We start from the raw sequence: 26,415 nt of genomic DNA, 5'->3' as shown, positions 1-26,415 counted from the left end.
CACAAGGAGGCAGAGAGGCAAGCAGAGAGAGAGGGGGAAGCAGGCTCCCTGCCGAGCAGAGAGCCCGATGCGTGGCTTGATCCCAGGACCCTGAGATCCTGACCTGAGCCAAAGGCAGCTGCTTATAACCCACTGAGCCTCCAGGCGCCCCGATGTTCTTTCTTAAGCTGCTGCTTCATGTGGTCACGCAGTGTCCCATCTTTCCTGTGTCTTTCAGGTCTCTGATGACTGCTGCTCGCGCTCTGGTCTGTTAGTGTCCTCTGACCCGTCTTCAGACTTCATAATGTACTGATCACTACAAAACCTAATTTAAAACTCAGTACTAAAAACAGTTTTTGTTTTTAATTTTTGTAATAGGGAGAAAGATGTAAAGGAGCATAATTTCATTTTGTTTTGATTGCCGGGCGGCTCTGAGCCCCAAACTCAGCTGTGGGTGTTGACTGTGCCTGATGGAGCTGTGGTGCACCTTTTCTTATCATTGTTGTTCTTATCATTTTTCCTTTGGTCTGAAGTTTTTATTCCACTTTGTTTTCACTATTATTTTGTTGTGTGCTCCCAAAAGCTGCCTCCGCTCTTCTATGACAAGCACCGTAGGAGCTTGAAAGCTGTGTATTTAAGCGCCTGTACTCTGTCTTTGCAACTGTAATTGTATAACTCCACGCACAGCTGTACCAACAGGAAAAGTCTGAAAGCTAGACTTGCTTTAAAACACTTACTATTTATATTCTGTAATTTGAAGGAAAATGAGAAAACAGATTGACATATTTGTAATTTTTATTGTTCTTTACAGGGTGGGAAAGCAATTGAGTTTTGCATTGCTCGCTGGTGGGCAAGTCTTAGTGACGTCAATATTGATTATACCATTTCTTTCCATGGAATAGTGTGTACTGCTCCTCAGTTAAACATTGTAAGTTCCACATTTCCATCATTTTTAATGTCAGTTATTGGTGTTATTGAAAAATAATCTCACTGGTTTTATTTAAACGTTAGTGGGGCAGTGGTTCTGAAATAACAGTAGTCTTTGCTCATGGACGCTTATAAACTTGGCATTACAGAGGTTTATTTTAGGTCCAAATGTTTTTTTTAAAAATGCGGTTTATTATCAGTAAAGTTTGAGAACCTAATTTAATAAATATCTTTTGTAGCACGCATCGGAAGGCATCAATCGTTTCGATGTTCAGTCCTCCTTGAAGTATGAAGATCTGGCTCCCTGCATCACCCTGAAGAGCTGGGTCCAGACACTGCGGTATCATTGATGTGTTAGGGCTGCCAGTGTCGCGCATCGGCGTGGTGGGAGCGGGGACATCTCTTACACTCTTACACTCTACATCATCTCAGTGCTGGAGATGAAAATGCAGTTTCGGACTCGCAGCCTAGGCATCCTGGCAGCTCTCTAAGACGCAGCCCCAGCAGTAGCTTCGAGCCTTAGGTAGCAAGTGCGTGAAGCTCTCAGTGTGGCATCTGCACGACCCCTCCTGTGACATGTCCTTGCCATCTGCAGTTTGTGGACAGGAGGCTGCAAGTCAAAACCTGCCTGGCCTTAACACTGTTAGCGCTTGTTTCCCTAATGTTGGGATCCAGTTATGTTAAGAGCTGTTTGTGGACACTTGAAAATGTTTCCATAATATTGCAGAATTTAAACTAAAGATTACGTATTGCCATGGTTCAGTCAGTAAAGAATTCTAGAAGCTGATGATTAAAATATTATAAACTCTACCAAGAAGGACAGAGCTTAAAGATGCATATTGTCACTTATTGTGCTGTGTTATAGATTGTTGATTATGTTTATTTCTCTCAGTAAATGAACTCCTGAATCACATTACTTCTGCATTTGTCTAATTACAGCCCACTGAGTGCAAAAACAAAACCTTTAGGATCAAGAGATGTGTTGCCAAATAATCGTCAGCTTTATGAGATGGTCCTGACATACAACTTTCATCAGGTGGGTGTTTATGTAAGAAAGAATAACCTCAAAATGAACTTCTGTATTTTTTTCATGAATCATAAAGTCAAAAATGGAAGGACAAGGAATTCAGTATAGGGGTGTGTGTGTGTGTGTGTGTGTGTGTATGTATAAAATAGAGGCAAGTAATTAACACTGGTTAATTTGGAATTAGTCTTTGGGAAATTATCATTTCTGATGGTCCAGGAACTATTCGGGTCTGAAGTCATTGACTCTGATTTAGTGGTGACCTGGCCTTTGGGCCTTTGAGCCTTAGTTTTTGTACTCGCCTATTCAGAGGTACCTGTCCAGTGGTCGATGTCTCATCAGTGCCGGATGCTGTCTGATTACGTTACTGGGTCTGGTGGTTTTCCTCTGAGGCAGGCGCTAAAACAATGAGAAGTCAGAATAACCCTTGAGTTGAATGAGCAGTAAAGTAGTTGAGGCTACTTGTAAATGTAGAATCCAAGAGTTTATGTAGGATCAATAAGATTTTGGTGAAACTCATTGAAGCATAATATGAATTTGGTTTTAATGTTGAGATGATTGATTTCAGTGAATTGTCAAATTTCAATTTTATGAAGTGATTAGAGATTCTGAAGAGTATTTATTAATGCTTAAAAATAGCTAGGTTTATATTTTTAAAATCTTGTGAAAGAAAAATGCCTTTAATTAATGCCAAAGTGTTGGATGTTCTACATTTTAAAATTGGTTACCAGAAGAAAATGTTTTTAATACTTGTAAAAATATCATCAATAACAGTATTACAAATCTACATTAAAAATCATATAAATCATATTATTTATTGTTTTTTTATAGCCCAAGAGTGGGGAAGTAACTCCAAGCTGCCCGCTACTTTGTGAACTACTTTATGAATCCGAGTTTGACAGCCAACTGTGGATTATATTTGACCAGAACAAAAGACAGATGGGTTCAGGAGATGCCTATCCACATCAGGTATAAAATTTGCAGTGATTTTTGGAATTAACTGAGGCTTTCCCTGAACTAATGAATCTCTGATTTCTTATTTATGATAATTTTGGTTTTGTGGATTTAGGTGTTTTTTTGTTTTTTTTTTTTTCTTTTAATGCAATAGTTTTGTATTTGGTTCTTTGACAACTACTAGAAACTCAGTTAGTTGTCTTGACAGCTTCTCAGCTGTGTAGGTCAGCTAAATCAAGTTGTGGGATAGAGGAGTGCATGGATGCAGCTTGCGAGCACTAGCCAGTATAGCCGCTTTTTTTTTTGTTGTTTTTTTAAAGATTTATTTGAGGGGGTGAGCAGAGGGAGAGAGAAACTCAAGCAAACTATGCACTGAGCGCAAAGCCCAACACAGGGCTCAGTCTCCTGACCCCGAGATCAGGTCCAAGCTGAAACCCAGAGTCAGACGCTCACCGACAGCGCCACCTAGACACCCCTGGTGTACCTTTTAATTTTAATTATTTCTTCTTCCCACTGCTTCCACCACATGAAGGATGAGAGCAAATCATCTAAGATGATATTAGCATCTTGAAATGATCCATGGTCTGAACGGGATGAAACGCACTGTATGGTAGTGCCAAGTGTTTATTAGAACTTCCAGATTGATTTCTTACTGAGACAGCGGTGTACTCAACACAGTGCTTGGCACTATTGTATAAAAGGAGAAAAACTTTGAATCACGTAGGGTTTTTCGTTTGCTTTTAAGATTTTATTTATTTGAGAGAGAAAGTGAGTGAGTGAGAGAGAGATCACGAGCAGAGGGGGCAGAGGGAGAGGGAGAAGCAGGTTTGCCACTGAGCAGGGAGCCCAGTGCGGGGCTTGATCCCAGGACCTTGGGATCCTGAGGTGAGCGGAAGGCAGATACTCAACTGACTGAGCCACACAGGTGCCCCTTAATCATGCAGTTTATAGAAGTTTCATCCCTGATTAATACATTGTCACAAAGAAATGAGGTGTTTCCTGTAACATGTATAATTTTATGCCAAATAGTGAAAATAATTTGTGCAGGTTTTTTTCAGTTAACTAGTCAGGGAATGATTTCCTTTAAGCCGGGTCACATCGCAGTGCAGACTGGGTTATTGCAGTGCCATTACTTTGTTGCTTTTAAAATCTCAGAGGAAACGGCGTGCCGTGCTCCTGGCAGGTTAGCTAGGAGGAGCCGAGTGGGTCTGTGCTCCTCCATCTCTGCCGGTTCCGTTTTTCCCGTCTGTGATAAAGAGGTGTGTGGCACTTTGGTTGTGACATAAAGATGACCAGTTGTGTATACACACGTGTATATATTTGTCTTAGGTGTTATATGGCACTTCAGTTTTGCTCGTTTTGGTGGTGTTTTATTTATTTTTTTTCAAAGATACTATTTATTTATTTGACAGAGACACAGAGAGGGGGAACATAAACAGGGCAGTGGGAGCGGGAGGAGCAGGGAGCCCCGTGCGGGCCTCGATCCTGGGACCCTGGGATCATGACCTGAGCCGAAGGCAGATGCTTAATGACTGAACCACCTGGGCACCCCTTTGGTGGTGGTTTTTGCATGTTTCTGAGGACTCACGAACTAGAGGAACATTGCTTTTATGAGTCTTGAGAAGACACTGACTTAGCTGAGAGTATGGGCGGAGCCTGATGTGGGAAGTTGAGGGCTCGGGAGCCGTACCTGCCTTCAGCTCCTTTACCCTTTATTCTGCACGGGGCCTGGGACTGTTCAAGTGATGTTCCTGGGCCTGCACGTTCAGGCCCTTGTGTGTAGGTGTTTGCGTGTGTGCGTGCACACGCACACTGTTCCTCACGTAGTGTAAGTGCTCTGTACGTGGTAACTGTTCCCGTTTATCCTCTTACTATAATTTCTGTTGACTTGGCTATAATTTCTGTTGACTTTTCTTTTTCCAAATGTTCCTTGTCTTTTTTAGTATTCTTTGAAACTGGAGAAAGGAGATTATACAATCCGACTACAGATTCGTCATGAGCAGATCAGTGATTTGGAACGTCTTAAAGATCTTCCATTCATAGTTTCTCATAGGTTGTCTAATACCTTGAGCTTAGATATTCATGAAAATCATAGTCTTGCACTTCTAGGAAAGAAGAAATCAAGTAATTTGACATTACCACCCAAATATAACCAACCATTCTTTGTTACGTCCTTACCAGATGACAAGTAAGTGATAGTGTTGCTTACACTTAATGTGTCTCTACTGCAAGTTTTTCATGCGAGCTCATTACATTGAGCTCAGTTTATTTATGTTGTCAACCATTTTAGAGTAAGATTGTTTCTCCCTTTGATTTTTGAAAACCGAGCTATGGGAATTATTTCAGAATGCAATTGTTTTGATGTTTGGCCCCTTGATTATCTTTCTGAGACTTTCTCTTTAGTTCCTTTTATTTCTCTTTTGAACTTTCTTATTAGAATACCTAAAGGGGCAGGACCTGGATGCTACCTTGCAGGATCCTTAACATTATCCAAGACTGAACTTGGGAAGAAAGCTGTAAGTATCTTTTTTTTTTTAACACTGAAATTACCTATTCCAAAATTTCCATTCCTTTAAAAGATGGGAATTAATCCCACACTTAACGCATTAAAGAGAAGCTCTTCCTGGGGGAAAAAAAAAAATTGAGTAGTGTTTTCCCAAAGGTCAATTAATATTTGATTGTATTTTAAAATATTTAGTTTTTTTCTTTTTCCAGGCCTAAGTACTTGGGCCCTGAACTGGTCCTACCTTACATGGCTAATATACCTGAGCTCCCTTTGAAACATGTAGATCCAGATTAAACTTGCCTTAAGTGAATGGGATGTTTGAAGTTAAAACATTTTATGGAATTTTAACCAACATAATATTGTGGATATAAAAATAAGTCGGGTCTTGGGTTACTTCTAGAAAACCAGTCAAAACATTTCTAACGAGCAGTATTTTTCTCACTTGTACAGACCTTTCTCTTAGTTAGAATTTTCCGTAATTGTGTAGATAATTAGGAGATACTTCTTTTGGCATTGCCTTTTATTTTATAGCTTTAAAATTATGCCATTAAAAACATGTTTCTGGTTGTTACATTTTTAGAGATAAACATTACAACTGGATAGGTACTTATTTTAACTTTTCCATCTGTTTTCATTGCACATTTATTATGGGAATAGTGTTAACGTGGATCTGTCACGTTCTGTCACTCGCTAGCTCAGTGCGGATGAAGTTGTCATTCTTACAGTTTTACATTTCTCCTTAGCATCAGATCTTACATAGTGGTCTCCTACCTGATGCTGGAATCATAAATACCCACACCAAGATGGAATAGATTTCTTGCATCTTAACAAGTATACTTCTTGCCACTATTGAACCAGAGGTCACTTACTGCTATCTTAGAGGCATAACTTGGGAATTCTGTGCTTTGAAAAAACGGTTTGCCCTGACATTTCTTGAGTGTCATTTCAGTCGATACTGCAGTTGACCCATGAATGACACGGGTTGGAACTGCGCGGTCAACTTAACATGTGGGGTCTCTTTTCCGGTAGATAGAGTAGTGTACTGTAAATATATTTTCTCCCTTGTGATTTTCTCAATAACATTTTCTCTAGCTTACTGTTAATCTAAGAATATATATGAAATAATATGTCACTTGACTGTGTATGTATTGTTACGGCTTCCAGGCAACCGTAGGCTGTTTGTAGTTAAGTTTTGGGGGAGTCTGTACAAGGATTTTCAACTGGGTGGGACAGTAGTGTCCCCAGCCCCCATGTTGTCTAGGGGTCAACTGTACTTATTTATAGATACACTTTAGTGTCATTTGAAGTTAATCAGTAGTCAACAACACTGGAATTCATAGACGTACGGATTTAAGAGGTCCTGGTCTTTTTTTTGTAGGCTTCACTTCCTGGGCAGCAGGGCTGCTTCCAACTGTGGGCTCCCTGGATGGGGAAATGGGGTTCTCACCCACATAACTCTTCTCAGGTGTCTACTTCTTGTGACGGTTATGACAGAAAAGCATTGTCACTGAAAGTGCACTTTTAGCCAGTCAGAGGTAGTTACTACTTCCTAATGTTCTTACAGAGGCGTAAACTATAAAAGAATGGGATTAACTGTAAGCTATTTACCAGGTGACTACTTACCGGGTCGATTTTCTTGAGAGAGAGCAAAACCTAAAGGCATAGAGTTCATTGCACTTGTCAGCACCTTGTTTGTTTAATCTTACCTCATACTGTGCGTTTCTCACTGGTTTGGTAGTTGGGAAGGTGAGTGTTGTTTCACTTCTGCCTTTCATGGTCACCTTGAATGTGATGATGCCCGGGCATGTGTGATTGTTGTGACTTCCTTGAAATCAGACTCTGGACTGTCAGCTACAATTTAATGTTTTTAAAAGCTTTTTGATAACTAACAGATTTTGCTGTGCTCAATTTTTTAAATACAGAGTTGAAATCATTTGCCCTTAGGCATAACCTATTTAATTACATTTTTATTAAAGTGAAAGTGGCAATGTCGCTTTCTTTAAAAGCCTGCCATTTTGATCGTAGACCTGACCCTTCTTACGGAGACAAGTGCAGGTGGGACATAAACTGGAAGACAATTAGACAGACGGTGTCTCCATCCCGTGTAGATTGTGCATGTTTTCTTACAGAATGTCCTTCTAACTCCCAGGGGCAGTCTGCAGCAAAACGACAAGGAAAATTTAAAAAGGTACTGATTGTCAGTTCTTGAAAAAGATGTCTTAAAGCCTTATTTGCATATTAGTTAAACTTCTTTTCTGTCACCTATCATAAATCGTTAAAAACATCTCTCTCTTAGTTTCCTTTCTTTAAGTTCTGCAGTATAGTGCTTTTAGCTTGTCAGTGTTGACGTACTACTTTCCTGAAGTTTTTTTCCTGCCATAAACTGCTGGAAGGACCCCTGTTTTATGTGTGTCTAGAAAAAAAATTTAATGCTATTCATTTCTTAGCTACAGATATGCCAAATAGTATTTGAAATTTTACATATCTAAAATCCTACAGAGAAATTAATGTAATTTTTTTCTTAGCTATATAAGTCAAAACAATTCTTTTTAAAGTCCAAAAACTTTTTTTTTGAAGATTTTTATTTATTTATTTGGTGGGGGGTGGGGGCGAAGCAGTCTCCCTGCTGAGCAGAGAGCCCAATGCGGGGCTCCATCCCAGGACTCTGAGACCATGACCTGAGCCAAAGGCAGAGGCTTAACCCACTGAGCACCCAGGCGCCCCAAAAACATTCTTAAATTGGATGATATGATTATTAAAATACTATGAAGGAATTTGAAAAAAAGTTTCTTCCCTGCTCTTGCATCATCATGCTGGAGGAGCAGAGACAGAGCAGTGGGTGGTGGGAACAGAAATAAGGACTTTCCACCCCCGGTTAAAATTGACTCTAAGAATACAAACAGGCTTAAGACATAATTTCCCTACAACTTATTAGACAATCTCTGATTAACTGCGAGAGCCAAATTTCACTCAAAACAAAAGCAGAATTCTATTTCTTAGGTACTTAGTGGAAGGGATACTCATACTCAGCTGTCCGGCTTCATTCAGCATGTTACTGATTTCTCCTGTTCAGATGAAAAGCATCATTAAGATTTTGTGTTTTAAGGTATAAATAAAAGATAGGTCTTTCTTAATTCGCAGTGATGTGAAACTAGGGATCATCATTTTAGAACAGATGGAGTGCCTTTATTAAAGAGAACTTCTGTAATGTCTGTATTGTTATGTAATGGTAAACACTTTATTCAAACAAAATGCCCCACTGGGAATCCTCTTTCCAGTTAAAGGAATATCTGCTTCACTGTGGGCTGAACGTTGCGGCCTGTTTCTGAGCCCTGTACATTCATTTAATGAAATATAACCAGCTTTAACATGAAAACAAAATAAAGTAGTAAATGTCACTCATCAGACTCATAAAACAAATTTCTTTTTATTTATAGGTTGTTTATCTTTGGGTCATCCTGAAAATAGCTTGAAAGCCACTGCTTTAGAAAATGAAGAAAAGGTTTTCTAGGAGCCCATTAAAAATAGAAGATGCTTATCACAAAAGCATAGCTGGGGTTTTTTCTTCCTATTGTATATTTTGGGGTTGATCTTTTAGGGAGTTTTGGTGGATTTTGTTTGGATCAGGTTGTATAAGATAGGAAGCTATTAAGTGAATAAGAAATTTATTATTTGATGGTTAGGAAAGCTTTATATATAACAAACTTGGGCAACTAGAGTTACCTCTTCTCGGTTCTCCTGGTCTTACAGTCTCATTACCAAAAAGATCTATATATTAATTTATTGCCAGACAAAATGCCAACCAGCTTTTGGTGCATAATCCTCGATGGGTTTGTCCTTTGGGTCTCAGTGACTTTTCATTTGGAAAATGCAGGTTACCTTTTTTAGGTTCATTTTCATATGAAAGAATATAGTTACTTTTAACAGATGATAAATAGCATTCCAGTATGATTTTGATCTTTAAAATAGCTGTTTTAGTTTGTATAAAGATATTAAAGTTTTGAATTTAGTTAATAATTTAAGAGCTAAGGAAATTATAATTTTTGAACCAAAAATTAAAAGGCAGTATGTTATCCAAAGAATAATTATGAGTTTTGCAGGTAGATTTGACTTTCAAGGATATTGTTCAGACACTGTCAAAATGCTTGGTGAATAGCGGAAATAATATGTTTTTTAGAAAAACTTACTGTTAGGTATCTACTATAGAGAACTTCAGCATTTCTGATCTGAAGATTACTCTTGACTAGCTTTTTAAATCATAATCAAAGTTGCTCAAGGCTTAATGGTACAAAATGATTTCCATTAAATTAACCCTATACTAAGTCCTTGAGAAGCGAGTTGAAAAAATACCAAAAAAAGAGGCGAACATGATAAAACAAAAAAACCCTCCATTTTTCTTTTGATTAGGAGTTAAAATTACCGTGTTTGTAATTTTGAATAGTAATAAAGTTACTGTCCTCAAATATTTTTAGGATTATAGTAACAGTTATAATTGCTAACTTGAGATATTTAATATATAAAATGCTGATCACAAAACCCTGATTTCCTCCCTAACATCATTCAGCACAAACTCTCCCTGTCTCTTATGCTTTTAATCTTTAGTGATAGTTTATGACTATCGTGGTACAGGTTTTCTTTCTGTTTATAGATCTTTCTTAGAGTTTATTGTTAATCATAAATTAAGTTTAATGGATTGCTTATTTTAAATTCAGTTCTGTGTTCTCTCTTCTGTACTCAAACATAATAGCAAATGCCTTACCTTTGAGCTTCAGAAGAGGCATTGCCTCACAACAGAGACTTCCTTCCCATCCTGAAAGTTGCCTCTCTCCCTAATCAGTCAAGGAGGCAGGGGAACTAAGGGAGGCTCACGTTAGGTTAGAATCAGCATGGACTGTGGGGACTCCTCCTCCAGGCAGGCGGCATCCCCACGCAAGTACAGTGGAAGTACAGGACTGTGTGAACAGAGGGTAACTGTTGGGGGCTGTCTCTGCCCCTCGAATTCTTCAGTATATTCATCTGTGCTGCACAGATGATACTGAAACAATCTGTTCCCATAAGAGCTTCGTGGTTCTTCAGCAACTCTGATCTTGCAGACGCTTTTCACCCCAGCAGTGCCCACCTAGAAAAGTGAACTCAAGAGGAAGGAAGACGGATGGGTAGCAGGGTCTAAGGAGCTTTTCCAAGCAGAGCCCTACTGCTTTGCCCCATCCCACACTGCACATGCGACCTTGGCTTGCAGGCGCACTGGCTCCTGGCCTCCGAGCATGGTGCTGAGATGCCTGAAAGTGGGTTTGTGTGGTTCTGTCACAGGAGAGGTTTTATGGGCGCTTCACCTGAGTCAGACTGAAGGCACAGTTACCGTTTGATGGTGGAAGGCTATTAGAACTACTGCATCAGTGGTTCCTTATATTTGCTATTATAATTATACCCCAAAATAAAATATAGTTGCGAAAATTGTTAACATGGGCATATGCACATCGTATTTACACCTAAAAATCCTGTTTAGGGCAAGATGGGGCTTGCAATATTATTTTTTTGTCTCTACCTGTATAAAGTTTTTTTCTGAAATTACTATGATTAGGAAAATAAAAGTTTCGGTAACATATTTTTCCCCAATTTTAGAAATGTTAATTTAAACAAAAAAGGTTTTAATTAAGCATTTTTAATATAAACTTGAAGCTAGAATTGGTGAGATTGACTTTGTCTTTTAATGAAGGGCAGCTAGTTATTGTGCCAGAACCAGAGCTAGCCAGTCTGATACAGGATTTCATTTCCCAGACACTGCCTTAGTTTTCGCAAGTGGAGATTTCCGTGCTTTAATAGAATAGATCAAAATAGATGTAATTAGATATAAATACACATTTCTCTGCTCTTTTCAAAGCAGAACTTCTCAAAGGTGCTATCTGTGCTGCTTTACTTCCTGTTCTCCGTGCATCTTTCTCGGGCGGCCCTCACCCCCACTGTCCACGGAGACTGCACGTCTCTCGTGTCGGGGACCAGCCACTGCTGCACAGTTCTGCCACCGTGTCCTGCCCCTGCCACCCCCTCCGCTGTTGTCACTGGTGGATCACTCCTCTTCCGTCCCGCTGGCTTGTCCAGGGAGCCCCTCTGGTGTCCGTCTCCTTCACCCCCCAGCATTCTCTGAGACGGCGGAATGCTTTGGCTCCAAGCCTGGGCTTCCTCCTCCCCTCCCCCGTCCCGCCCGGTTTCATTTGTCCCCTCGTTTTAAGCCTCATCAGCAGGCAGTGTCGGCTCTACCTTCATGGATATCCAGATCCGCCCATTTCCTCCTCTTGTACAGCCTGCTCTTAAGCCCGAGCAGTGTTGGGAATCCGCGCTCTCCGCCTCACTTGTCTTCCTCCTCGCCTTCCGCCCTCTACCGCCCATTCTCCGAATAGTAGGAAGAATTCTTAAAACAAACCGACATTGCTCATCCATATAGGACGCAGAGTCAGGAAGCAGAAATAGAAATCTTGACTCGTGTTCACTGCCTTGCCTACAACTCCCCTGCATTTAGAATAGAATCTGTATTTTGGTCCGATGGTCTCAGCCGCGCCGCCTGTGGTTGCTGCCCCCGTGCCCAGTGCGTCCCGCCGCGCGTGCCGGGTGCTCGAGCTCAGGGCTTTGCATGCGCCCATCTGCCGTCTCCACACGCTTCCTCTCCTCGGCTGGGTGAATTAAGGCCGCCGAGCCTCGTTCACATAGGTCGCATGTTCCCTGTTCAGCGGGAATTCCCGGCACCACTTTGTCCGCGTTGCTCCCACCTCCCCGAGTAGCCACTCTCTGTGCCTGCGTCCCGTTCCGCTTCCTGCACATCGGCGGGGTCCTCTGAGGCCCCGCGCTACCTGATGTTGTCTGCCTTCCCCCAGCGGGACACGGTCCGGCGAGAGAGGGCCTTGTCTGCATGGCTGTCTGCGCCTCTTAGAGCATTACGTGGCATGTCTCAGGCCCTCAGAAAGTCCTCTTGGTTGAATGAAGAAACTTCCCTTTAAATTTATATAGAAAAGAGGATCTTTTTAAAAATTCCAAGTTATTTCCTTCCTTTCTCAAGTAGAACAAGTGAAAGCTGCGTAGTAGTCTTTGGTAGGTAGTACTGTCTGTAATCCAGTGTGGCAAGTAAAGCTAAGAATATCGCACACACTCATGGAGGAAAGTTTGTTCTTACCTCCACTATTTTTTTTTTTTAAGATTTTATTTTTAAGTAATCTCTATACCCATTGTGGGGCTGGAACTCACAATTCCCAGATCAGGAGTCGCACACACCACTCACTGAGCCAGCCAGATGCCCCTTACATAAATCTTTATTTTAAAGAGGATTTAAAAGCAAGAGTACTTTAAAGTTTGGGAGAAAATTCCTTTGATCACAGATTGGGATTTTTCATGTGTTGTAGCCCTTAGGATCTGGAATATGATGTAGCACAACTCAGGGCAACCTGTGTTCTGAGATACTCAGTATTGAAGATGATTTTAAAATATGTAAAATTAAGTGTGTTAATCTGAGACTCTCTCCACTTTCATAGGATGTGATCCCTGTTCATTACTACTTAATACCTCCGCCGACAAAGACTAAGAACGGCAGCAAAGACAAAGAAAAAGATTCAGAAAAGGAGAAAGATTTAAAAGAAGAGTTTACTGAAGCGTTACGAGATCTTAAAATTCAGTGGATGACAAAGTAAGTTTTAGTGGATTTTCGGCCTCTATTTACTTTTATTTTCCCAGTCAAAGCAGTGTGGAGTATATGTGCATGGACTGTATTCAGAATGTTAACGGTGGGTGGCAGGATTACAGGGGGTTTTATTTTAACCACTTAATTCTGATTTGCTCTTGGAAGAGAATTTTACTGGAAAGCATAAAGAAAAAAATAAAAATCACCTTTTTGCCTACTCTCCAGAGGTAATCATTGTCCTAGGATTATTTCTCTGTAGTTCTGCATGTAGCAGTGTGAATGATGTTGTGTCCTGGTTTTCCAATTACTATGTGATTTTTGGCATTTCTTAGGTCATTTAATAGTCCTTTAAAATACCATTTTAATGACTATGTGGTTTGCAGTCCTGTGGATGAAATGTAACCCACTTAAATACTCTAATTGACATTCACTTTTATATCTTTTCTCTGTGGTGCTGTGATGGACATTTTTACACATGTAGTTTCTTTAAATATCCATCAGATCACATCTTAAAAGTATAATTATTGAGAATCAGTATTATTAACACTTAAAAATTGCCCTGCTATGTTTTGACATATTGCCTTCTAGAGGGAATATCAGAATTTCTACTCCCTCCAGTGGTGTATGGCAGAGCCTGTGATGCCGTGGAATTGGAAACGAGGCCTTGCTGATAGATGGCGAGAAAAGAAAAAGCCATTATCGTGGTCTTAAGTTGCATTTCTTAAGTTACGAAACTTGAGGCTTTTAAAAACTGTCACCGCATTCTTGTCAGCTGAACGTGTCTTGTACTATTTTTCTATTGGGACATCAGATTTTTCATTTAACTTTTTAACATAAAAGATATTAAGCCTTTGCTGTACTTGTACACATTTTCCCTCAGCTTATTTGTTGACTTTTAGCTTACTTTTTACATGGTGGAAATTTATTCTCTGTAGTCAAAGGGGTTGCTTTTTCCATTTGTGTTATGCGGTATTTGTGTCACCACCGCGTTCCTGTGGGAGTCCTTGTCAGCTGAACGGGTGCGACCTTGCAGTCCTGAGCTGTTCTAGAGAACAGACGTCATCGTGTCATGAAACTAATTCCCAGGGATTGAGCAGTTCCAGGGTCCGTCTACGTTCAGGCTGACTTTTGCACTTAAAACTAGGCTGTATCTCCACCAGAAACCAAAGTCTGTAAGTCCGTCTCTGATCGATTATAGGATGTCGTAAACAGCTGAAAATACCGTGTAAATCCTTCAAAAGCGAAATGGCAAAGGTTGGCGTCTGGCACGGCGGTGTGAGGAGTCCCAGGAGCCCACTTCTCTGGAAACGAGTGAAATATTTTTTTTTTTTTTTTTTTTTTTTAAATCAGCCTTTTAAAACCTCCGGAGTTGATGTAAAGGCATACAGCAAAGGATGAAGAAACATCTGTAGTTCAGGGAGAAAAGTGAGAGTCTGTGGTACTTGAGCCCAGGCCACCCCCTGCTTCCGCACTGCAGCTCAGGGACCAGGCCGCTTGCGGCCGGAACACGGGGCGCCCTCGCCCCTCGGCTCCCGGACAGAGGACTCTCTCCTGGGGAGGAGCTGCCGGGCATGTGGGAGCCTCACGCCGAGACCTCCGGAGTGATGAGTGGATGTTTGGGGTTGAGGGGAGCAGAGGGCCTGCCTTGGGTATGGCACTGCTGAGACCACTAGGGCCCCTGTCACCCCAGCCCAGGAAGTGGTTTCAGGGCAGGCGAGGGAAGCCAGGAAGAGCCTGGGCCACTGCTCCCCTCACGCATGTCGTCAGCTTTATTCAGCTTCCCCGTCCAGGAACATGGAATGTCTCTTCATTCATCTGAAACTTCAGATTTTTCAGAAAAGTATACATTTTTCTTATACATTATAGACATTTCTAGAACTTTTCATCTTTCTTGCTATTTGATTGTTTTTTCCTCCTCTCTATACATTTATACCTGGCATATATGAAAACTTGATGCCTCCAGTTTGATTTTTTTTTTTCTAGGTTAAGCATATTTATACTACCTGCAAATAATGATAATTCTTATCAGTAAAGAAACTTGTATTTCAGACTGATGCTTTATGTTATGGACTGGAACTTTAAAGCAATGTTAAATAATAGGGAAGACGGAAATTGTTTTCTTTCTAACAGAAACGAAATATAACATTTCTCTCTTTCTTATATACATAGGCTGGATTCTAGTGACATTTATAATGAATTGAAAGAAACATATCCTAATTATCTTCCTCTATATGTTGCAAGACTTCATCAGTTGGACGCTGAAAAGGTGGGACATGTCCATTCTTAATATTTGAGTATTTCATTTTGTTGTAACATTAGATAAAGTTTATACGTTGAGTAAAAGTGCAGCCTTATATTTGTCTTTGCTCTTGTCAAACGCAAACATTCCGTCACATTGAATGTTCTGTTAACTATTCTCATTAAGGTAAATATAGAACTCAGCTGTGACTGTGAGTTCAGCTTAGAATTCCCGCTCCTGTTTTTGGTCAGTGGGAGGAGTAGCAGGGAAGGTGTACCCAGGGTTGCTTTCCTGACATTCACCTCCAGGGCAGGGGTGCTGCCTGCGGCCGATGCGGCAGATGTAAACACCTGCAGCAGAGGAACAGCTCCTACTTTGCATTAACTTTGTTACTGTTCTAGTTTTCAAGAATTGGCCATCGTTCCAAACTGTCTTAACAGCTCTCATTAATAATGTTGGCCAGTAGGGAAGCGCAAGCCATAAACAATTAGAAATTATCAGGGGTTCAGAGTGAATTTGAAGGTTGAAAGGAAACCTCCAAGACTCACGAGGGGAGCACCGCAAGCACCGCAGTGATCGTAGTTAGACTCCGCTGGGTCTATTCTTGTCTGCTCCCATCTTTGTGGTTTTAATAATAAACCAGGGAGAATGTTCCTCTGCAGGTGCTTTTTTCCCTTCTGTTTTCATGTGGTGTGTGACTGGAGTAATCGAGCCAATTGGGTTTCTAAGATGCCCAGAAAAGGAGTTGCCTTGGTAGAAAACACTACATTTCTGGGAACCTTTATCGGGCTTACCCTCGCCATCTAGTCCCAATGGGGAATGTGTCTTGGGTATTTTCCCATCCGAGCTCAGGTTTTCTGGTGATGCTGATGTTGTGGCAGTCACAGGAGGGACAGCACCGAGCGCCCTGGGCTGCGAGCAGACTGCCCCACCCCCTCTGCTGGGTTGTGACTGTCATGTTTGGGACGACAGAAATGAAGGGACTCTGGTGTACTCGTTGATACATCCATTTCTTTTCTTTTTCTTTTTTTTTTTTTTTAAGATTGTATTTATTTATTTGACAGAGAGGGACACAGCGAGAGAGGGAGCACAAGCAGGGGGAGTGGGAGAGGGAGAAGCAGGCTTCCGGCTGAGCAGGGAGCCCGATGCGGGGCTCGATCCTAGGACCCCGGGATCACGACCTGAGCCAAAGACAGACGCTTAACGACAGTCCCCCAGGCGCCCCGAAACATCCATTTCTTATTTCTTCTTTTTTTCCTCCCTAGGAGCGGATGAAAAGACTTAATGAAATTGTTGAAGCTGCGGATGCTGTTATTTCTCATATAGACCAAACGGCCCTAGCGGTTTATATGGCCATGAAGACTGACCCCAGGCCCGATGCAGCTACTATAAAAAAGTACCTAACCAGTAAATAATCTTTCTTGCATCTCATTCTTAGTTACTTTTTTAAAATTAATGAGAGTATTCTTCTATTCCGGCTTGTTCTGTCCCTGGAGTTACCAGTATTTGGATGTTCCACCCTTAGCTATTTCGTGATAATTTTCTTAGTTGTTTGAGATGAAGCAGAAGAGAAGCAGCTTGCTTTCTCGGCCGCCAGGTCCGTTGTGTGGAGAGACTTGAGTAGCTGTGATCAGACAGTCCCGCCCCTTGGGGACTTGTGGGAGCTGGACGTACGGAGAAGGCAAAAAAGATTAATTTCTAAACTGTTCATTGGCCAATAGCATGAAAAGCCCAGATTTAGTTGGTAATGTCTGGCAACACAAATAGAAATAAAGTCAGGTTGAAACCGTCGCCAGCAACTTGAGTTAGGAGCCGGTGTCACGGTATTGCAGGGGTGAGGGGCAGGGGGTGATGGTTGAGCAGAGCGGCGTCGCCGGGCGCGGGTGGGCGAGCTTATGGCTCCGCACGTGGTGTGACAGTCCCTCAGCCACCGGAGCCTCCGCCTTCCTTGAATTCTCAGGACCGTATCGCGGGAGCGCTCCCCGGAGCAGCTTTCCCTCCTGCGCCTGGTTTATTTTCACTCAGAGGCCGTCACCTGCGAGGGTAGAAACAGCGCGTCTTCCTGGAGCTGCTACAGCCATTCCGTCGGCCTCAGGCAGGCGCTGCTCTGTGGAGTCCTTGGTTCGGAAGCGCCGAAGCTCTGGGTGTCGCGTCGCTCGGACTGGCACCGCAGCTCTTGGCAATCTGCACGTCGTAGTTTTCGGGCAGAATGAAGTTACTCAGACTGGCTTGTGCGCGGGACCTGCACCCTCCCCGCCCGCTGAGGGAATCATTCAAACGCGGCTGTTTTGTTGTTGTCCATTTCTGACACGCCAGTGACGTGCAAGGAATTATTGGGGATATTTTGAGTATATTACCTCATTTAAACTGAACCTTCTATGTAACGTGCCAAGTAGGGGCCTTTTTACCCGCTGGCTGCCGAAGAGCAAACGGGAGAGCCGGATTCAGGCCGGGTCTCCGAGCTGGGGCTTTTCTTTCTTGTGAGCAGCCCCTTGCGTTCCCGCCCATCTTGAGAGGATTCCCTGCCTCATGTCTTTCTCACAGACAACTAGGGCATCCGCTCCGCCTCGCCCCTCGTCATGCTGTCCTTCGTGTCAGAGGGGACAGAGACCCCCCCCCCCAGGCCAACCTTTGTCTCAGCCCGAGTCCTCCTCTCCATGGCTGCCCCCTGCTGACGAGCCCCTTTCTCCGGGTCTTCAAGGTCTGCGCCTCAGCCCACAGTCCTTTTCATGCGTCTCCCGTCCCCGGGGGCCCCTGGTTTCTCGCTGGACCCGTCTACACCGCGCTTCCTTCCTGAATTCCATTCCGTGCTAATCCCGTCGCAGGAGGAGTCCGGGCTTGATCATCCGTGAGAAACTCTTGCCGGGAACCGTGGCCCTGCTGAGGCTGCCGTGACCTCACTGCGGCCTCCGCTGGTAGCCGCCGCGGCCCTTCTAGCTCGGCTGTTGCTTAGTTTGTGAAATTCGTGTCCTCTCTTCAGACCCCCCGTCTAGGAAGTAAGAGGAGACATGTCGGGAAATGTGAAGGTCCGTCTAGCCCAGCTGCTGTTCTGGCTTGTCCTTCCTGAGTCTTCTAGCCCCAGAGGAGGTTCTTCACTCCGGGGGAAGGCGAGCCGCAGACGGCGAGCTGTGTCGTCAGTCTCGTGAGTCCCGTTCCCCTCACAGTTCTTCTCCCCAACCCTGACTCCAGTGGCTGGCGAAAAGTGACAGTAGCCTAGGGCCCTGGCTTAAAAGATGGTGGCTGCGGAGACGGTCGGCGACGCTGGGGTAAGGCTAGAAAGGGGCTGCGAACACGTGAAAATGCCGAGAGACGCTCGTTCGGTTCTGGCCGCACCGGAGCGCCTTGTCGGCGCTTACGGGGCCGGCGTCTGCCGCGGGCTGCCGTGGGCCCCGCCGGCGCGGGCTCGGCTCTCCGTGCTGGGCGGAAGGGCCCGTGCAGGCCCGGAGCTGCTGTGCTGGGCCGCGCTGGTCTCGGGGGCCTGGCGTTCGCCGGAGGCGGCGGCCGCTGACCAGGAGCAGCCGTGGAGCGTCTGTTTCTCCTTCCGTGCAAAGCTGCTTTTCCTCTAGTCCCTCGTGCATCGGAAGTTCTGACGGCCGCTTTCTTACCTCCAATGTGATAGTAGCTTTTGTGCGTGATCTAGTATCGAGTTTCCGGTAAACTGAACTGCAGTTTTAGGCCATTAAAGTATCTGATTGAGGCGCTTCCTAAAATACAGCTATTACCACTTTGATCGGTACCTCTAACTAGATTTGATTCGGATGTTTACTGAGCAAACACTGTAGGTAAAGTATCACTGAGAGGATGAAAAAAACGGACCAGGACACGGTCTGCTCTTGGGAAGCGCGTGCTCTGATGCGGAAGGTGAAGGTGCCGGCTGGGATGTGATTGAAGAGTTACGATAAATATTGTAAATTGTGAAAGCCTGTAGGAAGAGCCGATTTCATTTGACTGGGGAAAGCCTCGTGGATTGGTAAAATATTTGATCTGAGCTGATCCGTTCTGAGTTAGACGAGGGTAGGGAAGGAATATTCCAGATATGTGGAATTATTGGATCCGAGAACTGGGTTATGGGGTTTGGCAGGTAGTAGGACCGAGGACTGGCACGGACAGCACGCTTAGGTCGCCCTCTAAGCTCTGCGTCCGTCCGGCCCTTCTCTGGGCGGCTCGGACCCGTCAGCTGCCCTGAGTGATCCCACCTGCCTTTGCCGATCCACTTCTGTTCCAAGGCCCCGCCTTCTTCCTCACACAGTGGGGACAATAATTGTGTCCAGCTCCTAGGGTTTATGCTGTAATGTATAAGTGAAGTACTGGTAAGACGTTTCAGAAGGTGGCTGGCGTCTAGAAGGTGGGGTGGGGTGGGATGGGGGAGCGCTCCGTAAATGAGAAGCTGTGCACCTGTCCTTCAACTCCGAAATTCTTTTGTTCCTGAGTCCAAAGTAACCAAGCAGTTCCCTGACACGTTTCCCCCAAAAGAGAATGAAATTGGTTCTTTCAAGCTTTGAAACTCTTTGCTGAAAATCTCACGCCTCTTTTTTGGCCTAAATTTATCTACGTTGCAAATGTATTAAGGTGGGTAATTTTTTTGGGTTGTAACAAGTTGTTGTTTTCTCATTTTCATTATCTTTTGTACAAATTGTTGATTTCGTAGCGCCAGCAGATTTCATATGTGCATTTTCCAGTCCCGAGTCCTTCAGAGTCATTCGTACCGTTAGTCCGTTCATCCGTGTCCGAGTGCCCGTGGCACCTTCTCCGCACTTGTCTCCACACGTGTGGGACATGAGTTGGACAAAATGCCTCAGATAAGCAAGTGTCCTAACGAGTACCGCTGTCCCCTGGAGTGCAGGTTGCGACTGCGTTTCATTCAGCAGTGATGTACTGAGTTTCTGTCCCGTGCCAGGCACTGTCTGGACACTTGGAGTCATCAGAACACAGATTCCTGCCCTGCCGCAAGGCGGTTTTTCCGTAGCGATTAAAAGCAGGGGTTCTAGAAGCAGACTCTACCTGGATCTGCTGCTTCCTGACCATTGGACCTCGGACGAATCTCTGTGTGCTTCAACTTCCTCCTTTGCAAATGGCGATGATTAATAGTATCTTACTCAGAACTGTCTTAACTGTAAATGAGTTAATATGTAAAAGTGCTAGAGCAGTTTCTGGCACGGAGGAAGCATCTTACAGTGTTTGCTCCGTTCGTAAGTGAAAGTTACGTTCACTGCTGAAAGAACGTGTCTACATCGGGTCATAAATGTGTGACGATTGCTCTGTATGAGAAGTCTAAGTACTTTCTAAAAGATGCTGTTCTGAGGAAGAGGTACTTCGCTGACGGACTTGAGAGCTGAACACACTTTCCCTTCTTTTGCTTTCTGGCATTCTGTTTCAACCACATACGGCTGTCCTAACACATTTAATCTGTATGTGTGAGGTAGTGGCTCATTTGGTGTTTGTTACAAATAAGGAATCTTATTTGATGTACGATAATATTTCTGCGTTGTAAATCTGAGGCAAATGGTGCATGAGTTTGTTAGTTTCAGACAAGTCTACTTCTTAAGGAATTTTACCGATCTGGGCCTTGCTTTTTGATTTGGCGCACAGTGACATGGACAAACAGAAGTCTACCCTCGTGGACGCTCTTTGTAGAAAAGGATGCGCCCTCGCCGACCACCTCCTTCATGCCCAAGATCAGGATGGGGCTGTTTCAAGCGATACCGAAGGGAGGGACGAGGAAAGAGAAAATACTCTGGATTCTGTGATGGAAACTTTTTGGGAAACCACAAAATGGACTGATCTTTTTGACAATAAGGTAATCTTTGTGCTTCTTGCTCTGGCACAGTTCTTGGGGGTGACTTCACAAACCTCCTTTGTGCCCCATTGCCTGCTCTTTACTGTTTCCCAGCTCCCTGGCCAGAAGAGGAAGAAAATATATGGAGTGTGGCTAAGCTGGGCTCTGAAGAAGACATTGTGTTTAGTGAGATCTCCTTTGTCTTACCTGTTTTAGAACCATTTTACTATCATTTTCTCTGTCTGCACAGTGGCTCTTTAGCCAAACTAATTTGGAAAACAGTTTGAGAATGTGTGTAGTGGCCTTTTGGTTAAGCCGGTTATGTATGAAGCTAGAATTAAGAACATCTAGAAATTGCGTTTATGCCTTCCCATATCTGTTTATGTACTGATCTGTTGGGGGAGAGGGGGGCATTCTGGTTACTTTAGATATTATTTTTCTCACAGCTCTTTGACTTTTAAATAATTATCATTTGGATTTATAGCTCATCAGTTTTCAGACCCAGTTTAGAAAAGGGAACATTGACGAACTTTTTGGATTTTGGTTATATAAAAATGTCAAATCTCTTTTAGCTCCCTACTGTAATTCTTACAGTAGGGATTATGTAAGTACAAGTTTTTGTCAATCTTCCTTTCTTCTGAAGATAAAGAAAATAGAATTCTCCTAACCTAGCATAAGCGATTAGTTTTGTCTTACAGACAGATGCTTGTTTTCTAGATGAACTACGATAATTTGTAGTAAAGACCTCTGAGAAGGGAGAAAAGGTTTCCTGTATGCTTGAGGTTTTCCCACCGCAGCGTAGTCATGTTCATGCTGAAGAAAGGGAGTTAGGATCAGAGTACACTTATACGACATAATTTTTTAATTTTAATTTTTTTTTTCTTACTTTATCCCCCTTTGCAGTTTTGGTAATTTATAATGACTCTTTATAGTTTTGTTCTTCTATCCTTATTTGCATTTTTATGATCACTTATGTTAGCTCTCCTTTGCATAAAGAGGTGTTTGGTATAGAGTCCAAGAGCTAGTGACTTATCACACTTTAATCTTCCCCCCCAGATAGGCTGATTGGTGCGATATTCAGCTTTTGTTCTTTCAAGACATCTTTAAAATTTGCTTGATATAAAATGTTCATTTTAAAAGCTGCACTTCTATTAAGGCCTTAATTTTTTCATTATTAAAACTATAAACCATAAAATGTAAATATTTCATGGATAAGCCTTATCTTGTTTTACATTATAGGTTTTAACATTTGCATACAAGCATGCATTAGTACATAAATTGTATGGGAGAAGCCTTAAATTTGCAACTAAACTTGTGGAAGAAAAACCAACAAAAGAAAACTGGAAAAATTGTATTCAAGTAAGTGGTATTAAATTTTCACTGATACATGTCACCTCGATATCACATAGTGATCAGATAGCTAAAAGCCTTCTTATAGTGACTTAGCGATACTGACTTTACGATGACTGATTCCTACTCTCATTCATGTCATGCAAATTATAAAATAAAAGCATGAGAGACAACCAGTAAGCTCCTTACATTTTTTAAACTTTTCTTATTATTAAATTTTTAAAATTCCTGTCCAGAGAACCTAAACTTAGCCTCAAATGTTTTCGACATAGGCAAAAAGTACATTATTAGGAAGTTTAGAATTACAGTCAGAAGACTGAGTTTTCTTTCTGAAGGAGACAGAAATCATTCCTTTCAAATACATGTTGGCTCAACTCTAAAATGTTTGAACTTTTAGAGTTTCTATTTGATTTTATTCTTCATTTGAAATGATAGGCCATTTTGTGATTTTTACACCATCCTTTATTACATGCAGAGAAATTCTGTGGTTGATGCTAGAAACACTAGATAAGAAATTCTGGTCTCTCTGGACAAGTTAATGGTCAAGTATAAAAACTTAATGAACGCCACAGAAATCATCATATCCTCATCTTGTCTCTGGACACGCACAGTTTGTGCCTAAAGGGCATATGAGATCGGGTGGGCAGCTCGGTCATGCCAAGTGTGGCCAAGGTCTGGTCTCTCTATTTAAGGTTATTCTTTGGATGTAAAAGCAATCAGTAAGTTCCTGGGGAAATAGTTTCTAATTAGAGTGAACTATAGGTTCTCTTCCCTCGTAGACCTTTCCGTGCACCGCTCCGTTGAGATTGTAAGACATTTTAAATTAGCGTCTTCAGATCTTTGAATTGGTTAAGAGAACTCTTTCTGGAACTAATGGTTAGTGTGTATAGTGTGATTCGCATCATGTCGACTGATCTGTGAGCTCTTACATCGGTAAAACCGGTGACTGCCCCAGATGTTCCTATCAGGGGGTTTGTAATTGGTGTCTCCTCCACTCTGTTCCTGTCCTGTCTGTTCTTCTCACCACAGCTGGAAAAGAGGGCTTGAAGACACCTCCCGGTGAAGCCCCATCACATTAAGTCTGAATTAAAATCCAGACGCCTTCCTTGGCCCGTAAGGCCCCACAGGATCTGGCTCCTGCATTTCTTCCCAGTTGCACTCCTTGTCACACTTCCCAGGCTGACTCTGCCTCCCTCACACGTGCCTCCTCTGCTCAGCTGAAACAGCCACCATGCCCCTTCCTGCCCTTTTCTGCCAGGAACCTAACTAGTCTAGCTGTAGGGAGAGCTTGTCCCCGATTTTCATAGAAGGTTTCTTCTTTTCCAAATTACCCCATAAATATCAGCTCTCCAGAGAGCCCGGTCTTGACCATCCCATCTCCTAATGGCTCTGGTGTCTCTTCAGCTTTTATTCTTCCGGTCTACTTGATGTATGCAGCTTAACTACATACTCATTTGGTCGTCTGTTCATTGATCAGCTTATTTATTCTTCGGTTCCCCTGAATAGAACACAACTGTCCTGCAAGTGGGGACTGACTTTGTTTAGTGCTGTTTTCCCGGTGTCTAGAACAGTGTTTGGCTTACAGTCAGACTGAGAGAGAACGAAAGAAAGAAAAGAAAGAAAGGCAACTGGTTTGATAGGAAGAAAGGGAGCAAGTTAGGCAGAAGGAAGAAAGAAAGGAAAACAGAAAGGTTGGTAGAAAGACAGGAGAGAAGGAAGGTTGGCCGGAATGGTCATAATCGCATGTAGAGCTTGGTTGGTAGGAAACTGGGTAGTTTAGTTGATGGTAAGGAAGATCAGGGGGTAGGAAGTGTGGTTGGTGGGTGGGTTGGATGGAAGGAAAGTTTTGCATGCTACCACTTTATTATTCTCAAATGCAGAATTTACCCTGAATATTGAGCTTAAAAAATCTGTTCTTTAATAATATGTTTTTGTGTTTCGTTATAGCTGATGAAGTTACTTGGATGGACCCATTGTGCGTCTTTTACTGAAAACTGGCTCCCCATCATGTATCCTCCTGATTATTGTGTATTCTAAAATAGGAACCAAGACTTTAAATTTTAAAAAAGAAAGTTTTATAGTGAATGGATATAAAGACAAATTTGTGGCATTTTTAGTCTAATGCATGTTTTGATCCGCTATCAAATACTGATTATTAAAATGATGTGTATTTATCAGAGAATTTGCTGGCGTGTGGCTTAATACATGTAAGTCTAGACCGCTGACATCATGGTGTTTTTTTAATGCCTCACATCGTTGGCAGCAGGCTGTGCCCTGACTGCCGGCCCCAAGGACTTTCGGTTGGGTTGCAGCTAATACATGCATGATCAGTTTTGAACAGTGACTTTTAACTGCAAACCTGTAAAATTCTATTTTTTATTTTATAAATGAACAGGGTTTTAACATGCTCTACTTTAATTTTTTCAATTGTATGAAGGCCTTAAAAAGCTACATTAAGCGTAGCTAAAATTATTTATTGGACTAAAAAGTAACACAACTTCCATTTCCAGATTTTACTTTTTTTTTTCTTTTATCTTTTTTTTTTTTTTTTTTTTTTTTTTTTTTGCAAAAGTTTACACTCAATTAAGGGTAAAAAAATAAAATAAAACCGGCACAAATAAATGTGTGGCAGTTGCTGGAGCGTAACTGCTTCACTAAATCTAAATCTTCATCTTGGCGTTATTTCAGGTCATTTTTAACATCCTCTTGATATGCAGAGCATCAGAATGAAATACATGTATAAGTGCCAGACAGCTAAATCTTTATCAGGTATTGTAAAGATACACATATGGTATGTTTATTAAAGTTGAAATAATGTAAAACACGTGAATAAATGTGCAAAACCAAGATCGCAGTATATACCATATGCATTCTGATACCTTAATTTTTTTTACAAATAATAAAAGTGAATATTGAAGCTTCTTAAAGTTGGTCTTAGTTTTTCATAAATAAGATATGGGGTTAGAACAGAAATAATATATTAAATCAATAGACAAAAAATTCAGTGTGAGGTTATTTACTTTGTATTTCCTATAGGCATGCAATTATTTGAATATATCGCCAGTTCTTATGTGATTAACTTTTGTGTATGTTTTTGGCTTTTTATTATTTTTTTTCTGGCTACTATACTTGCTTCTCTCATCCTTTCTCCATAAAATAAAAAGACACACGTAGATAATATTGAAAAGCCTCTACTCACTGACAGCAAACCTGTTTGTATGTGTGTATGGTTTTCAAATCTTGTTCCCTTAGAATTTGCTGTTATAAAAGACTTGCCAGTTAATCTTACCTAGTCTCTCATAACTGTTTTTTGTGTTAGTTGACCTCTTTATATGATAAAAACATTAGAGCCTTTATGAAAAAATAGATAAGTATGCCAGCATTTTGCATACAGTTTCTGAGCATTCTAGAATTTAAAGCCCGTCCATGAACAACCACACATATGTTCTCTCACAAACACACGTACTTTCATCCTCGGTCACGCAGGTTCCCGTGTATACATGTTCATCCAGTCGGGAAATTGAGAGGGTTAGAAAAGGGTAGGACGACTGACTGACTGGTCGCTTATTAATTATAGAATCTGTTCCGTGATGCAGGTTTGGCCATTCCTAGTGAGCGCCGCCTGCTCACACAGAGCTCCTCGGGCAGCCGCAGGTGAAAGCGTGGGTCCTTCTTAGGTTCTTCATGAGATGTGTAGCCCTAGGATGTGCGTGGCCTTCTGGACGTCAGGTTTCAAAGCCCCTGTGAACGTCTCATTTCCCAGCTTTTCCTTTTAAGCCTTTGGATTAGCCCCAACTGTTCACCATCTCGGGTAGCCACAACATTACACAGTTGCCTGTAATCATCTAGACAAACGCTCCTTCGGGAAAAGGCCCCTCAGCCTGAGAGAGAGCGGAGTCTCGTAAGATGAAGATGGCCTTGCCCCTGAGGTTTTCTGGAGAACAACCATTACAAGCGTGGGAGGAGCTCCCACTCCTGCGGGGCTCCCTCCAGG

The 26,415-nt window shown here is 42.4% G+C and overlaps 2 protein-coding genes across 8 annotated transcripts in view; one reads left to right on the top strand and one right to left on the bottom strand.

Moving 5' to 3' along the window:
* The window catches only part of TPP2 (tripeptidyl peptidase 2), a 69,938-nt gene extending 44,595 nt beyond the window's left edge, over nt 1-25,343 (top strand). Inside the window, exons 18-31 of one of the 6 annotated variants that reach the window (XM_032314460.1) lie at nt 791-907; nt 1,146-1,246; nt 1,846-1,942; nt 2,762-2,899; nt 4,828-5,072; nt 5,322-5,400; nt 7,540-7,578; nt 12,911-13,062; nt 15,226-15,322; nt 16,561-16,691; nt 20,885-21,092; nt 21,186-21,257; nt 22,311-22,430; nt 24,369-25,343. In XM_032314460.1, coding sequence (XP_032170351.1) covers nt 791-907; nt 1,146-1,246; nt 1,846-1,942; nt 2,762-2,899; nt 4,828-5,072; nt 5,322-5,400; nt 7,540-7,578; nt 12,911-13,062; nt 15,226-15,322; nt 16,561-16,691; nt 20,885-21,092; nt 21,186-21,257; nt 22,311-22,430; nt 24,369-24,458 — 1,686 coding nt within the window. In that variant the 3' untranslated portion in view covers nt 24,459-25,343. Of the gene's footprint in view, nt 1-790; nt 908-1,145; nt 1,247-1,845; nt 1,943-2,761; nt 2,900-4,827; nt 5,073-5,321; nt 5,401-7,539; nt 7,579-12,910; nt 13,063-15,225; nt 15,323-16,560; nt 16,703-20,884; nt 21,093-21,185; nt 21,258-22,310; nt 22,431-24,368 lie in introns of those variants that run through there. The other 5 variants (XM_032314461.1, XM_032314463.1, XR_004279089.1 and 2 more) reach the window with 5 other exon arrangements.
* The window catches only part of METTL21C (methyltransferase like 21C), a 30,288-nt gene continuing 15,558 nt past the window's right edge, over nt 11,686-26,415 (bottom strand). For both annotated transcript variants that reach the window (XM_032314465.1, XM_032314466.1), the window contains 2 exons: nt 21,142-21,145; nt 11,686-11,697 (listed from right to left, as the gene is read on the bottom strand). The gene's annotated coding sequence lies outside the window, so the exon portion shown is untranslated. The remainder of the gene's footprint in view (nt 11,698-21,141; nt 21,146-26,415) is intronic.

This window comes from Mustela erminea, chromosome 15, assembly GCF_009829155.1.
Source record: "Mustela erminea isolate mMusErm1 chromosome 15, mMusErm1.Pri, whole genome shotgun sequence".
In the NCBI taxonomy this organism is placed as follows: Eukaryota; Metazoa; Chordata; class Mammalia; order Carnivora; family Mustelidae; genus Mustela; species Mustela erminea.
This window is presented reverse-complemented; position numbering and strand designations above follow the sequence as displayed.